Raw genomic sequence first — 13428 nt, 5'->3', positions numbered from 1 at the left:
GAATTGCTTGTGTGAATTATCAATTATCAACCAGCCATATTTGCACAGGTCTATTTCTGGATTCTGTTATGTTCCACAGATCAAAGTGTCTATCTTTTCCCCAATACCACACTGGGTCTGCAGGCCATAAATTCTCTTAGTTTTCCTTAATCTGAGAATATCCTTACTTCACCTTCATTCCTAAAGGACACTTTATCTTGATACAGAATTCTGGGTTGACAGTTCTTTCCTTTTAGCAACTTAGAAATACCATTCCACTTATTTCTGGAATCCATTGTTTCTGATAAGGAGTCTAATCACTCAAATCATTGTTTTCCTATAAATAATGTTATTTTCCTTTGACTTTAAATATCATTATTATTAGTAGTAGTATTTGGTCTTTAGTTTTAAGCATTTTGATTATGATGTGTCTGGTCCTGGATTTCTCTGGGCTTATCTTGTTTGGGTTCACTCAGTTTCTTAAATCCTTAGTTTATGTCTTTCACCAAATTTGTGAAATCTTCAGCCACTATTTCTTCAAATATTTTTTTTCTGAACCACACTCTTTCTCCTTTCCTTCTGAGACTCTTGTGACACAAATGTTAAACATTTCAGTATTGTCCTATAGGTCCCTGAGGTTCAGTTCATTTATTCAGGTTTTTTGTTTGTTTGTTTCTCTGTTACTTAGATTGAGTAACTCCTATTCATTAATCGTAAAGCTCACTTACTCTTTCTTCTGTCATCTCTATTCTGAAACTTTCTATATTTCCATTTGTTCATGTGGGTAAGGCCTAAAATTTTGAAGTCCCAATATCATGTGCTGCCTAACACCTAGGGATATCAGGTGAACCACAAATGGCCTGACTACAAGTTCTCCTCCCAACTCTGCTCCAATGAACTAAGTCCCCTAGACAAACAACCTTCCTCTCATCAGGAAGACTAGGCATGGTTCCTACTTATTTCTGGGGAGAGGGTTCCAGGTTCCTGCCAGATTGTGAAATTATTCAAACAAAACCAATCACATCCTCCCTAAGGAACCAGGGGGCACACCACCCTCTCATCACTACAAAGCCTGCCTCCCACACTCTGTTTTTTCACTGTTCCCAAGCACAACCTCCATGTGGTCCTGTGTGCCATGTGGTGGCTTCCCCTGAGCTGTGAGTCCATGTGACTAAGAAACTGCTATCAATCACATCTGTCTAGTGTCAGGCATCATGTCATGTGTTGGGCCATCCCCAGAGTCCCCAGTGATCTTTCCGTGTTTGTTTACGACTATATACCCAGTGTCTACACCAGTGCATGGGTCAACAAGTATTTGCAAATTAAGTGAATATATATACCTGGAACCCAGCGTGTGAGCAAAGGGGGCAGCAACAGGAGAGAAGGTTAGAGAAGTGCTGGGGACCCACGTTGCGTGTCTTATAAACTGAGGCTTATAGCTGACAGAATCCACACTATTTTCTCAAACTCACAATTCCCAGTTTCAACTGCTTTATTCATGTTTGATTCCAACAACTTTATAATAGAGCAGTTATGATACTTGTACACATGTTTAATCTCTCCTACCAGATTTTAGATGGGCATTTTAAAGGAACACTGCTTAGTCATCTATATCTATACCTGTATCTACATCTACTGATATATCTATCTGTTTCCTCTACAACAACTAACAATATGTCCTGTCGACAAATAACTTCCAAAACCCCCTAATTAGAAAAAAGTAAAGTGGTCACTGAATACATTTTAAAAGTACAAAGAAATGAGACTGCACAATGTATGAGGTGTGTTCGTAAATGTACTAGACTTCAGAGAGCAGAACGAGTGCTGGCCTTTAGCGGTCACTTAGGAATCAGTCCATTAAATCCAGCAGTGCTATCCATTGCTCACAACACTGGTAAATGTTTGACATTATATAAGCCTCTTAAGAAAAGCAGTCTTATTTTTATTGTTATACTTTTCTTCTTCCTGAAATAGTATGACCTTATTAATCAGATTTGGCACCGAAAGGTCTCTTGCTATTTATGAAAATCAAATTCACCCTCACAGGATCAAGATGAGTCACTGATGAAGATATTCAAAAGAATAAGCTCAGATTCTGATGTATGTTCTAAGAAGATTTCAACAAAAGTTATAAACAAAACTTTCCAAAATGACAACTGTGTTCAGGACAACACACACACTGGATTTAAAAATCTGTCATTACTTCATAGATGCACCTTAAAATAGAGTTCCTGGACACCATGCCAAGAGACTGCCTTATTGCTAAACACAGCCTACAGTGAGACATGCAGTGATGCTCCAAACCCCTCACCCTGGGGAGGAGAAAAAGACAAGACTGGGGACTCTCATTCTGGTCCTGTGAAACCTGAGTGCTCTCATTTCCTTCCTTCCTTTTTTTTTCATAAAAAACTCATTTTTCTTTCTTCCTTTCTTTTTTAATTTGGGAAATAGTCAAAACCAATGATAATTATTAAAGATTCTTTTCCTGAAAACTTTCCAAGAAGAGAATACTAAAAGTATACCCACAGTTAGTCACCACCTTAACCAAGTGATCAAAGTTATTGTCACCCAAAACGGGACAACCTAACTTTAAGTGCCATCAAATGAAAAGAAAAGAAAATATAGAGCATGGCCCATTTAGCATTCTTGGCAAAAATTTTTTATCATAAACCTAAACGTGAGGAAATAACTCAGTCAAATCCAGAATGCGCAAACTTCAATAATTTGCTTGACTTCTTTTAAAAAAGATTAGTGTTAAAAAAAAAAACAAAAAGAGATGGAAAACTTACTGAGATTAAAACAACAAACAAACAAAATTGCAATGTGTGACATTTAAATGAATCCTGAATTGGAAAAGCAAAACAAAAACTACAAACAACATTTTGAACCTGAGGTAATCCGAATATTAATAATAATGTTAATATGTTAGGTGTTATAACAGTGTTGTGGTTATGAGTCCTTTCTTATTCTTATGAAAAGCATACTGAAATATTTAAAGGTTCACCTTGTTATTTTGAAATGGTTCGGCAAGAACACAATGGATGTGCATATGAGAGAGGGAGGTGGAGAGTGGAAGGAGAGGGGCATGGGGGGGTGACAGATCTTGGCAAAGGGTATAAAGAGTTTCCTTTTACTGCCTTTCACATTTCCTAAAGTTTGAATATTTCTGAAATAAAAAGTTAGAGAGAATGAAAGAGAACCACAGAGCAATGGAAATACTAGACATCTTGTCCACAGTGATGTATACCCAAGCAAGAAGCCTTAACAGTTTTCTTAGATATAATAAGGTTTCTTGACATATACCCCAAATCCTCTAGTAGAAGATGTAAGAAACAGAGGCCAGGAATAAAAGAATCTGCCACCATTTTCTGTGCAAACTTACAGAAATTTCCTAAACTGTCAAATAACAGAATTCTAATCCTCTGAACTTGTTTTACTGCGTTCTTATAAATGTGTTAAAGGGTGGTATTGTTTGGGGAGCTATTTCCAAAAGAGAATTTTATTTTCTAGTACTGGAGCATTCTCTCAGTTGGGAAGAAGATAGGAAGTTTAGCTGTTTTCTTAAAGGTGAAAATAATAAAGAACAGAGTAGGGCTATTTAGTGTATAAAAATCCTTAATATAATTTAAGAATATTACAGGAAGATCCTAGGGTAACAATATTAAGGATTTTTAAACTGGCTTTAAATCATTAACATCGTATTTTATAATATCTGTCTATACTTAAATATATATATATATATAACAAATAAAAGTACTGGTTTAAGTATATGACAGTCAATTACATTCCATTTTTATTATATCTGATATAATACAACTTAAAGAAGTTCAATTTGGCTTTAGTATGTTTCCACCTTCCTTCACATCTTACTTTTCATTAACTATGTAATTTTAATGATCAAGTAAAAACTGAAATTTAGAACACTAATCTAAAACTTGCATTATAGTAATGGTCCATTAATATGCTCATTAGGACTATTACTATATCTGCAAAACAATCGCTTTATAATTTAACTTGTTTTATTTTAAGAAAATTTACAAAATATACCTTAAAAATAATCACATTGTTATTCAGACTCAAGTTCAAGTAAAAAAAGAAAAAGAAAGAAAGAAAGAAAACTAAATGCCAGGTTTTGATTACAGTTTCCCAGTAAACTGTTATCACAAAAGTGCAGAAGTGATAATAATATGACAACTAAGAGCATCAGGTTAACTCTTTTGTGGCTGATCAAACATATGGTAAATCCAAATGGGGAGACAGTTTCACTTGGATTAACATACGGAACCAAGAGCCTGTAACAACTTAGAAGAGCATTCTTTGTTAGACTTATAGACATATGTCTTCTAGACTGGATGCAGTTCACACATTTTCCCCCAAAATATTTATTTCATCCATAGTATTAAAAAGGAAAGCAAAGCATTATTTTTTTCCACAATACTCTCCCTGTATTTGAATTCTCCCCACTTACATTCTACCCATCTTCTATTCGCAACCACCTTTGTCTGAAACAGATGAAAGGCTGGGACCACTGACAGTGAAGAAAGGCTCACTGATGAGGGTCACAAGCACCTGGCTGCTCAGTGAGCATCTACAACAGGAAGCAAGTTAGGCACCACCAGGAAGGGAGAAAAAAAATTCAGTGTAGTCTACTACGTCTATTATAGTAAGCTCTTTATAACACTTAACAGCAATGTTTACAGTCAAAAAAAAAAAAAAGGACATCTCAGAGATCATTTTAGACATAGCAAATTCACCAATTTAAAAACAGTTTTAAGAAAACAATAAGCAGTATTTTCATATGAGGATCACCTAAGACAGCAGTCCCCAACCTTTTTGGCACCAGGGACCGGTTTCGTGGAAGACAATTTTTCCACGGACCAGGGTGAGGTGGGGGGATGGTTTCAGGATGATTCAAGTGCATTACATTTATTGTGCACTTTATTTCTATTATTATTACATTGTAATATATAATGAAATAATTATACAACTCACCATAATGGAGAATCAGTGGGAGCCCTGAGCCTGTTTTCCTGCCAATAGATGGTCCCGTCTGGGGGTGATGGGAGACAGGGACACCCAAAATGTGTTGCTTATGCCCAATCTACTCCGTAATCTCTTTTTGGTTGCTGTCACTGCAGAAAACCCTGCTTCACAAAGATAGGTTGTTGGAAATGGAAGCAGGGTTTTCAGTGTTTTTGTGGCAATCTCAGGATATTCCACCTTGACTTTAATCCAGAATGTATGGAGATTTGAAGTTGTCTCAAACATACTTTTGAGGCCACCGTCATTTGTGACCTCAAGCAGTCGATCCTCTTCTAGCATGCACAAAGTCGATTCACCTGGCTTGTTCACAAATGGGTCGCGGATCTATTCCTTCCCAGTTCGGGGGTCTTCTGTGGTTGGGAAGTAATGCTCAAACTCTTCTGAAAGGTGAGACAGGTGATCACGCACCAGCTGGGAGAAAGAAGGCCCTGGCTCGGTCTCCTTCAAAATCTCTGCTAATGTATGAAACATGTCAAAAATCCCAATGTTCACTCGTCGCCCCCATAATTCCAGTTTGGCTTTGAATGCAGCCACTTTATCTGCCGACTTGAACACAGTTGTCGTTCTCCCCCGAAGTGACAGATTGAATTTGTTGAGCAGGTTGAATATGTCACACAAGTAAGCAAGTTTTGCGACCCATTCTGTGTCACTGAAATGTGCTGCCAGTGGTGACTGTTTTCCTAAAAGAAATCTCTGGAGCGGCTCTCGTAACTCAGAAACTCTGGCCAGTGATCTACCTTCAGAAAGCCATCTCACTTCTGTGTATAAGAGAAGACGTGTGTGCTCTGCGTCCATCTCCTCACAGAGCTGCATGAACAGACGTGAGTTAAGGGCACGTACTTTAATGTGGTTGATAATTTTAATCACATCCTGCAAAACATTGTTAACTTCAGGTGACATGTTTTGGCTAGCCAGCATTTCTCTATGGATGACACCGTGCGTAGACTTACATTCAGAAGCGACCTCTTTGACCCGAGTAGAGTAGTGAAACCAGAAAGCCGTCCAGTCACGGCAGACACTCCATCTGTGCACATACCAACACAAAATGACCAATTCAGTTTTCCTGATATGTAATCATTCAAAGACATAGTTCTGCAGCTGTGGTGTTGGTTGGCAACAAAAGTGCACATAACATATCCTCATGCACATCCTCCTGAAAAATATATCGCATAAAAACAAGCATTGTTGTCTTGTTGTCAACATCAGTAGACTCGTCAACCTGGATTGCGTACCACGGTGACTCATTAATCCTCTCTAACTATTGTGCCTCAGTATCCTCTGCTATTTCATCAATTCATCTAGTTATGGTGCTAGCCCAAAGAGGAACATGTGCCACCTTTTGAAATGCAGCCTCTCCTAAAAGTTCACGACAAACGTCCTTAACAGCAGGCAGGATCAACTCTTCACCAATAGTAAAGGGCTTCTTAGCTTTAGCAATGCAGTTAGCCACTAAGAATGGTGCTCTCAGAGCAGACACATTTGATGAAGTGGCGGCCTTCAATAATTGCTTCTGTCCTTCGTGTTCACATTTTTTTTTTCTTTTGAAAAATTCCAAAGGCTTGTCTTTTGATGCAGGGTGCTTGGTCTCCATGTGGCGAAGCAGTTTTGAAGGTTTCATGGCTTTGCTGGATAGCCAGTCACCACATATTATACAAAGCGGGCTTGGAGAATGTGAATCACCTGTTGCAATGAACCCATAATTTAAGTAGGACTCTTGGTATTTTCTTTTAAATGCAGCTTTCTTTTTGTTGGCAGTCTTAGAGTCTTCTGCTGTCTCCTCATTAGGTTTCTCCCCCTTTTCAAAGCAGCTCTCCAGTGATGTTTGTTTTTTACTCATTTTGGCTAGGGTTAGCTTGTGGGCTTACGTGTGACTGAGACAAGTGCGCAGTGTGGGAAAGAGGCGCAGACGGAAGTGGTAAATAAAATAATGGGCGGGCCACACACAGACTAAAATAAGTATCGGATTCGACTTCAAGCCTGCCACCAGATACAGCTGAAGTACATCAACTCACTTGCCACTATAAAGCCTGCTACCAGATACAGCTTAATTGTCACTTGCCACTCATTGATAGGGTTTTGATATAAGTCTGCAAGCAACTGATTTATTATGGTCTCTGTGCAGTCAAACCTCTCTGCTAAATATAATCTGTATTTGCAGCCACTCCCCAGTGCTAGCATCACCACCTCAGCTCCACCTCAGATCATCAGGCATTAGATTCTCATAAGGAGTGCATAACCTAGATCCCTCACACGCGCAGTTCACAGAAGGGTCTGCACTCCTATGAGAATCTAATGCCGTCGCTGAGGCGGTATGCGAGCAATGGGGAGTGGCTGTAAATACAGATGAAGCTTCGCTCGGTTGCCCCGCTGTTCACCTCCTGCTGTATGGCCTCGTTCCTAACAGGCCATGGACCAGTGACGGTTCATGGCCCGGGGGTTGAGGACCCCTGATCTAAGAGAAAGGGGAGGAGAGACATGAAATTGGAGAAAATATCTGCGGATTAAAAAACTTCTTCTATGCATAGGACAGAAGAGGATTTTCTCCATAAAATTTTCAGAAATAGCTCCTTTAGATATACTTAAAAAAAAAAATCCTTACTTAAAACAAACTGTTCTGCTATTATTAAAAACAACAACAACAACAACAAAAAACAGGCTTTACTTGGGGTATTTTAATAGCCATAATGCTAATATAAGACTGAAGCAAAAATTGTGCATGCACCTCTTATTATCTAAATGTGAGTATGTGGCCTTAGACAAAATTAGATTCATTTTCAATAAAAAATTCAGTACTACATAATTACATGCACTATGAGCTATAAACTTGAAAGCTTCATTATATTAAAGGAGCAACTAATATTCCTTCAGACTCACTTAGAAAAAAAGGGAAGAAAACAAAAAGACAGAAAACTATCCTTTATAAACAAATGGAAAATGTTAAAGCATTCTGAGTTTTATAACAAATAAATTTGTTAAGGACCCCAGAGAACTTAAGTACACTGGGAAGAAAATGCTAATTTCTAGACCTAATATGACACAGGCAGCTCCCAAGGGAAGATGGAAGGAGTTAAAGCTACCACCTTCATTTCTTAGTATAATCAATTAAGCTTTTTGCATCTAATCAAACCCAACTATACTCTCACACAACAGTATTATCTTCTGGTGGTTTTAATACAAAACATTTCATATCCGGGACTTGGTAAATATTCAAATTATCAAGTTCATTTTCCTTCCATCCCCTATCTCTGCCACCTACTAATTCCCTTTCCAAAAAAATTACTTAAACATTAAAAACCACTGTATTAGTTTCCTAGGGCTGCTGTAACAAAATTACCAAACTTGGTGGCTTACAACAACAGAAATTTATTCTCTCATAGTTCTGGAGGCCAGAAGTCCAAAATTAAGATGTTGGCAGGGTTGGTTCCTCCTGGAGGCTCTGAGGAAGAACCCCTAGCTTCTGATGGCTGCCAGCAATCCTTTTTCTTCCTTGACTTGCAAATGCATCTCTCCAATCTCTGCTGTCTTCGTCTTCACAAGACCTTCTTCTCTTTGTTTTTTCTCTTTTTTGAATCTTCTCTTCTTATAAAGATACTTGTCATTGAATCTGAGGTTCATTCAGATAATCCAGGATGATCTCATCTCAAGATCCTTAAGTTAATTACATCTGCAAAGACCACTTTTCCAAATAAGGTCACATTCACAGGTTCCAGATTGACATATCTCTCAGGGGGCCCACCATTCAATTACAGTCACTATCTTTCTAGGCTCAGTCATATCCTAATTATGAATAAATGCTTACTTCTTTAAAAGAATTTCAGAAACATGTCATATCATCCTTTTTCTAAACCTTGTATTATTTCACATATTTTTATCCGATAATTCTTTTCAATTGGGTCTATTTTCTTATAAATCCTTTTAGCGTTTTCATGAGTCACTGTGAAAAAGACTGGCATGGTAAAACAGGTAGACAGTAAATGCTTTTACCTACAAGAATATTATTTTTGCGGATTACCAAAGTAGAAAACTCAGTGAGTCTTATATATTGATCTGGGTAGTCTTCAGTTTCACTGAATTATGTTTTAATCTCTACCTATACACCTGAACCAGGACAAATATTCTTATAATGATAAGGTTAAACATATAATTTTAACTTAGGTACAAAGGAAGTGTTCGAACACTGCCTTTAATTTTTACATTATTACTGTTATTTCATTCATAAACTAATAAGTTATCAATGTGCACATCCTCAGGTGAAGTCAACTTTTTGAAAGAACGACTTCACAGAATGGGAATGTCTCCAAATTCTCTGCATCAGACGAAAGAACAAAAATTTCACATTTACTTGGTGATGCAGATTTCATTATCAATGGTGGAAAAGTACTTTCTTAAATGAGTCTTCCAACAGAAGCTGCTCACCTTTTTTGTAGTAACAGGAGAAACAACACCTCCTCAGCTCCAAATTCAGGCTACCCACCGACCCTAACCTTTGTCCAGCTGCAGAGAAACACAAGTAAGCTGGCACGAAGCCTGGGAAGCCCTGCCCCCTCCTCCACTGGGGTCTGACTGTGTGTATAAAGCTCTCTGAGGGCGCACACATTTACATACTCACATAAAAGTTTCAAAATATCGGTGTTATCCTTCAAGAATAATGTGACTGATGCAATAATTTTAAAGTTCAGAAATCTAACAGAAAAGCACAGGACACAGCACAAAAAGAGAGCAACAGGCAACATGTCTGCAATCTTCACCCTACGGAAGCTAAAGAATGCATTTTGAATAAGGACTCTGCTACAGAAGCAAACAACACAGCATGAGTCTCTTTACCCAAAATGTTGCCTTTTCAACTAACATCTTTTTGCCCTATGCTCTGTTTTGAGGAACAAATCAAGATGGGCATGAACAATTCATACCTCCACCAGGAATAATTGCCAACTTTGTTTCAACCAGGCCCATTTTTGCAGAAGAAGCTAAAAAGGAAAGAAGAAAATTAAGTAACATCCACATCATCAAACTCAAATATGATGACCTGAAAAAGTTAGGAAAATAAGCTACAAATATTCTGTTTACTAATTAAATTTGTGTCACAAATCTTTTTAAAAATCACTTCAGAAGGCATTCAGTTATGGAAATAAGTAAACATTCTAAATGATATATATTAAGAGATTCACACGACATTTTCTGTTAAAAACTGCTTGGCAGAGAATTAATTTTTGATGCAGAAAGACCAGGGTTGTGACTACATAATTTGACCTGATACTGCCAAGTCATGTTTGAAGACTTAGATCTCATTAATTATTCAGGATGAGGAGAGAGGCTGTGTCTGACAAGTATGAATTCTTTAGCTGCCTGAACAGTCCTCCAGATCAAACAGCTTAATATATCATATCAGATATGGCAACTTTTCAAGACCAAATCTCTAGTTACTTCTGACAAATGGCTTTGCTGTTCTGACAGCTGGACAGGGTTCCTCTTTCCATGTTTGTTTTCACGGCTACTTTAAAACATCTTAATTATTTCTTTATTTGCATATCCAAATGTACTTGGACCACTTCCCATATCCTGATTCCCAGAACTTGCATTCTTTCAGAAATGGATTGCGTGTAACTTGGCTTTTCAGTTTAAAACCCAATAATCTCAGTCAAGAAAACAGAGATCTAAAATAAAGTGAAAAGGGGGAAAAGTACACGTGGATTAGCAACTGTAAATTCCAAGAGCCAGTTACCATAAAATTAGTAAAAACATAATTATATTGACTCTACATTTAACAGGCAGCTCCATCAGAAGAGACAGTGGGAACCAGGGGAAGAACCGTGACAAATATTTGCTGCCTACTTCGCCCAGTCCTTGATCCCAGAGCCCCTGTATGTCACCCCTATAGGGGACAAGGATACAGACAGCACTGTGACCATACAAAAGATAGTGTTGAGGACAGCACTGGCAGCATGCAGTACGCTGGCAGGATAACAGAAGTGAGAGCCGGGACGCCAGACTGCCTGGGTTCAAATCCAGCTCATCATGGATCTGGGTCTTGTTTCTTCACCTGTCTCTGCACTAGCTTCCTCAAGCACCACAATATGTACCTATCTCACAGGGCTGTTAGGCAGATTAAGTGAGCTAATATGTGTCAAGTATTAGCTGAACACCAAGTCAATACTCAGCACATGGTTAGCACTAACTGTTTCCTTCATTATTTTCATAAACACTTCATCCAGTCTTCAGAAAACCATGCAGGAAGAAAGTGAGCCTCAAAGAGATTAAGTTATTACTACTACAGCTAACAATAATTATGTGCTTGGACTAGTCATATGCTGTACACGAACTCATTTAATCTTCACAACAGTAACCGTCATTTCCCCCATTTCAGAGGAGGAAACTGATCTAAAAAGGGCAGGACCTAAGATCCAAATTCAGTTCTGTCTGACCCAATTCCTGTTCTCCTTTCCTCCTGCTAAGACTGAACAAGATACTATAAAAGACTGTTTTCTTAACTGGGAATTTTAAATACTTCATTAAGCCAACAGGTGATTTTTTCTACATGTTCTATTCAACAACAAGAAAAAAATAAAATATTTGGAACGATCTGAAGAGTAAGCACAAACCTCATTTTTAAAAAGTTATGTTTTTATATAGGATTAATTCTCACCTGCTACTCTTATATCACATGCTAAAGCCAGTTCAAGTCCACCACCTAAAGCGAGCCCATCTATTGCTGCAATGGTTGGCACTGGAAGATTAGCTGAAATAGAAAGAAAGATTTTATGCTTCTTCAGTAAGAGTGTTACCTTACTATGCAATTTATTTTACATTTTTTTCTGTGAATATAATTTTAAATGGAATATCGTCTATAGACTTTTGTATCCCTTTTACTTTTACCTAAATAAGCATTTCATTCTTTGTTATTCTAGAAAATGTAATGATCGTATAGGGTTTCATCACATAAATATGCAGTAATATCTTTAAATCTTACCATATTATTGAAATACATTCATAAATATTTTCTGTTGAATTAACAGAATCACAGTTCTGATTCTGTAATCTTCAAGCCTGAAGTCTTTTATGAGATGTTGTGGTTCACACAAATTTCAAGTTCAAATGACTTAGGTATAATGCAAAATTCATGACCCTTTATAGGTTACCTTGGTGCTCAGAATGATAGAGCCTCATTCAAAGAAGTCATACATCTACTCAAACAAGACAGAAGCAGTCCAAGTGGTTGCTGGGCGTCAACCCGCTAGTTCTACCATTTGGCAATGAGTATGATGAACAGTAGCTAGAAAGTGATCAGGCTCTATCAAATACCACACACTTCAGATGGAAGAGACACTGAGAACCTGCCCAAAAGCATGACTGGGAAGGGGTCAGCCAATCACAAAACTCAAAGCCAGATTTTCTTTAGTCCAGAAACACTATTATTTTAATGAAACTTTTGTAAATATACAGATTTCATTTTTTATAAGTAGTTCAAAAACTAACTGGTTAATTATTCTGTGAAGCAGAATCCTTTCTGTAAATTTTATTTTGACTATGGGAATGTGAAGTTAGGCTGAACAACCTTAACATATGAATAAAATGTGGATATTAAAAAGGTACCATCTCCTAATTTGTTCTCACCACAAAAAAGAAATAATAATTGTGTGACATGATGGAGGTGTTAGCTAATGCTACAGTGGTAATCATATTACAATATATAAATATATCAAATCAACACATTCACCTTAAACTTACACAAGTTATATGCCAATTATATATCAATTTAAAATAAATAAATATATAAAATAAAAATGAATAAATAAAAATAAAATAAAAAAATACCATCCCTAGAAGTCTCTCTTCCATAGGTATTCTGATATGTGAAATTCCTCAGATAGAGAGTTTTATCCAAATTTGTTGAAGTACACTGAGTTTTCTTCATACATGAAGAAATTTATCAAATTTATTCTAAGAGCAAAGTTGAAATGGCTGGGATAGAGCACATATAGATGCTGCCACCTGAGGCAAAAGCACTACTGATGGAGCAGGGATGAACGGGGCTTTGGAACAGGGCATGTTTCACTATTTGTACCTGTCTGAGCATTTTGGGGGGAGGTGGAAGCTTGAAAGGACAGGACAAATTCAAAGGTGCTCCACACAATGTGCTTTACAGCACACCTGGTAAAAAAAATGAATAGACAGCTATGTCAGTGTTTACAGTCAGGAAATGAGTTTAATGAAAAAATAAAATCTAGTTATTTTATCTGACAAAAAAGAATAATTAATAAAGTAATATAATGGCAAATTAATCCGACTGGCTCCCAAGGTCACCTCAAGCCACTACAAGTACAATGGAATTACTGTTACACAGCTCCCAATCCTCCTTCCTTTCTACAAAGCTAGCTATAGAAATTGTCCTATTTCTAGACTCCTTCA

The 13428-nt window shown here is 37.4% G+C and overlaps 1 protein-coding gene across 4 annotated transcripts in view; it reads right to left on the bottom strand.

Annotated features, from left to right (window-relative positions):
• Nucleotides 1-13428, bottom strand: part of AUH (AU RNA binding methylglutaconyl-CoA hydratase) — a 176101-nt gene that overhangs the window by 65355 nt on the left and 97318 nt on the right. For 3 of the 4 annotated variants that reach the window (XM_061199374.1, XM_061199375.1, XM_061199377.1), the window contains 2 exons: nucleotides 11666-11758; nucleotides 9933-9989 (listed from right to left, as the gene is read on the bottom strand). The exons of the other annotated variant lie outside the window; for it this stretch is intronic. In XM_061199374.1, coding sequence (XP_061055357.1) covers nucleotides 9933-9989; nucleotides 11666-11758 — 150 coding nt within the window. The remainder of the gene's footprint in view (nucleotides 1-9932; nucleotides 9990-11665; nucleotides 11759-13428) is intronic. 4 annotated transcript variants of the gene reach the window in all.

This window comes from Eubalaena glacialis, chromosome 9 (genome assembly GCF_028564815.1).
Source record: "Eubalaena glacialis isolate mEubGla1 chromosome 9, mEubGla1.1.hap2.+ XY, whole genome shotgun sequence".
NCBI lineage: Eukaryota > Metazoa > Chordata > Mammalia > Artiodactyla > Balaenidae > Eubalaena > Eubalaena glacialis.
The sequence above is the reverse complement of the archived record's forward strand: the minus strand, read 5'-3'. Positions and strand labels throughout refer to the sequence as shown.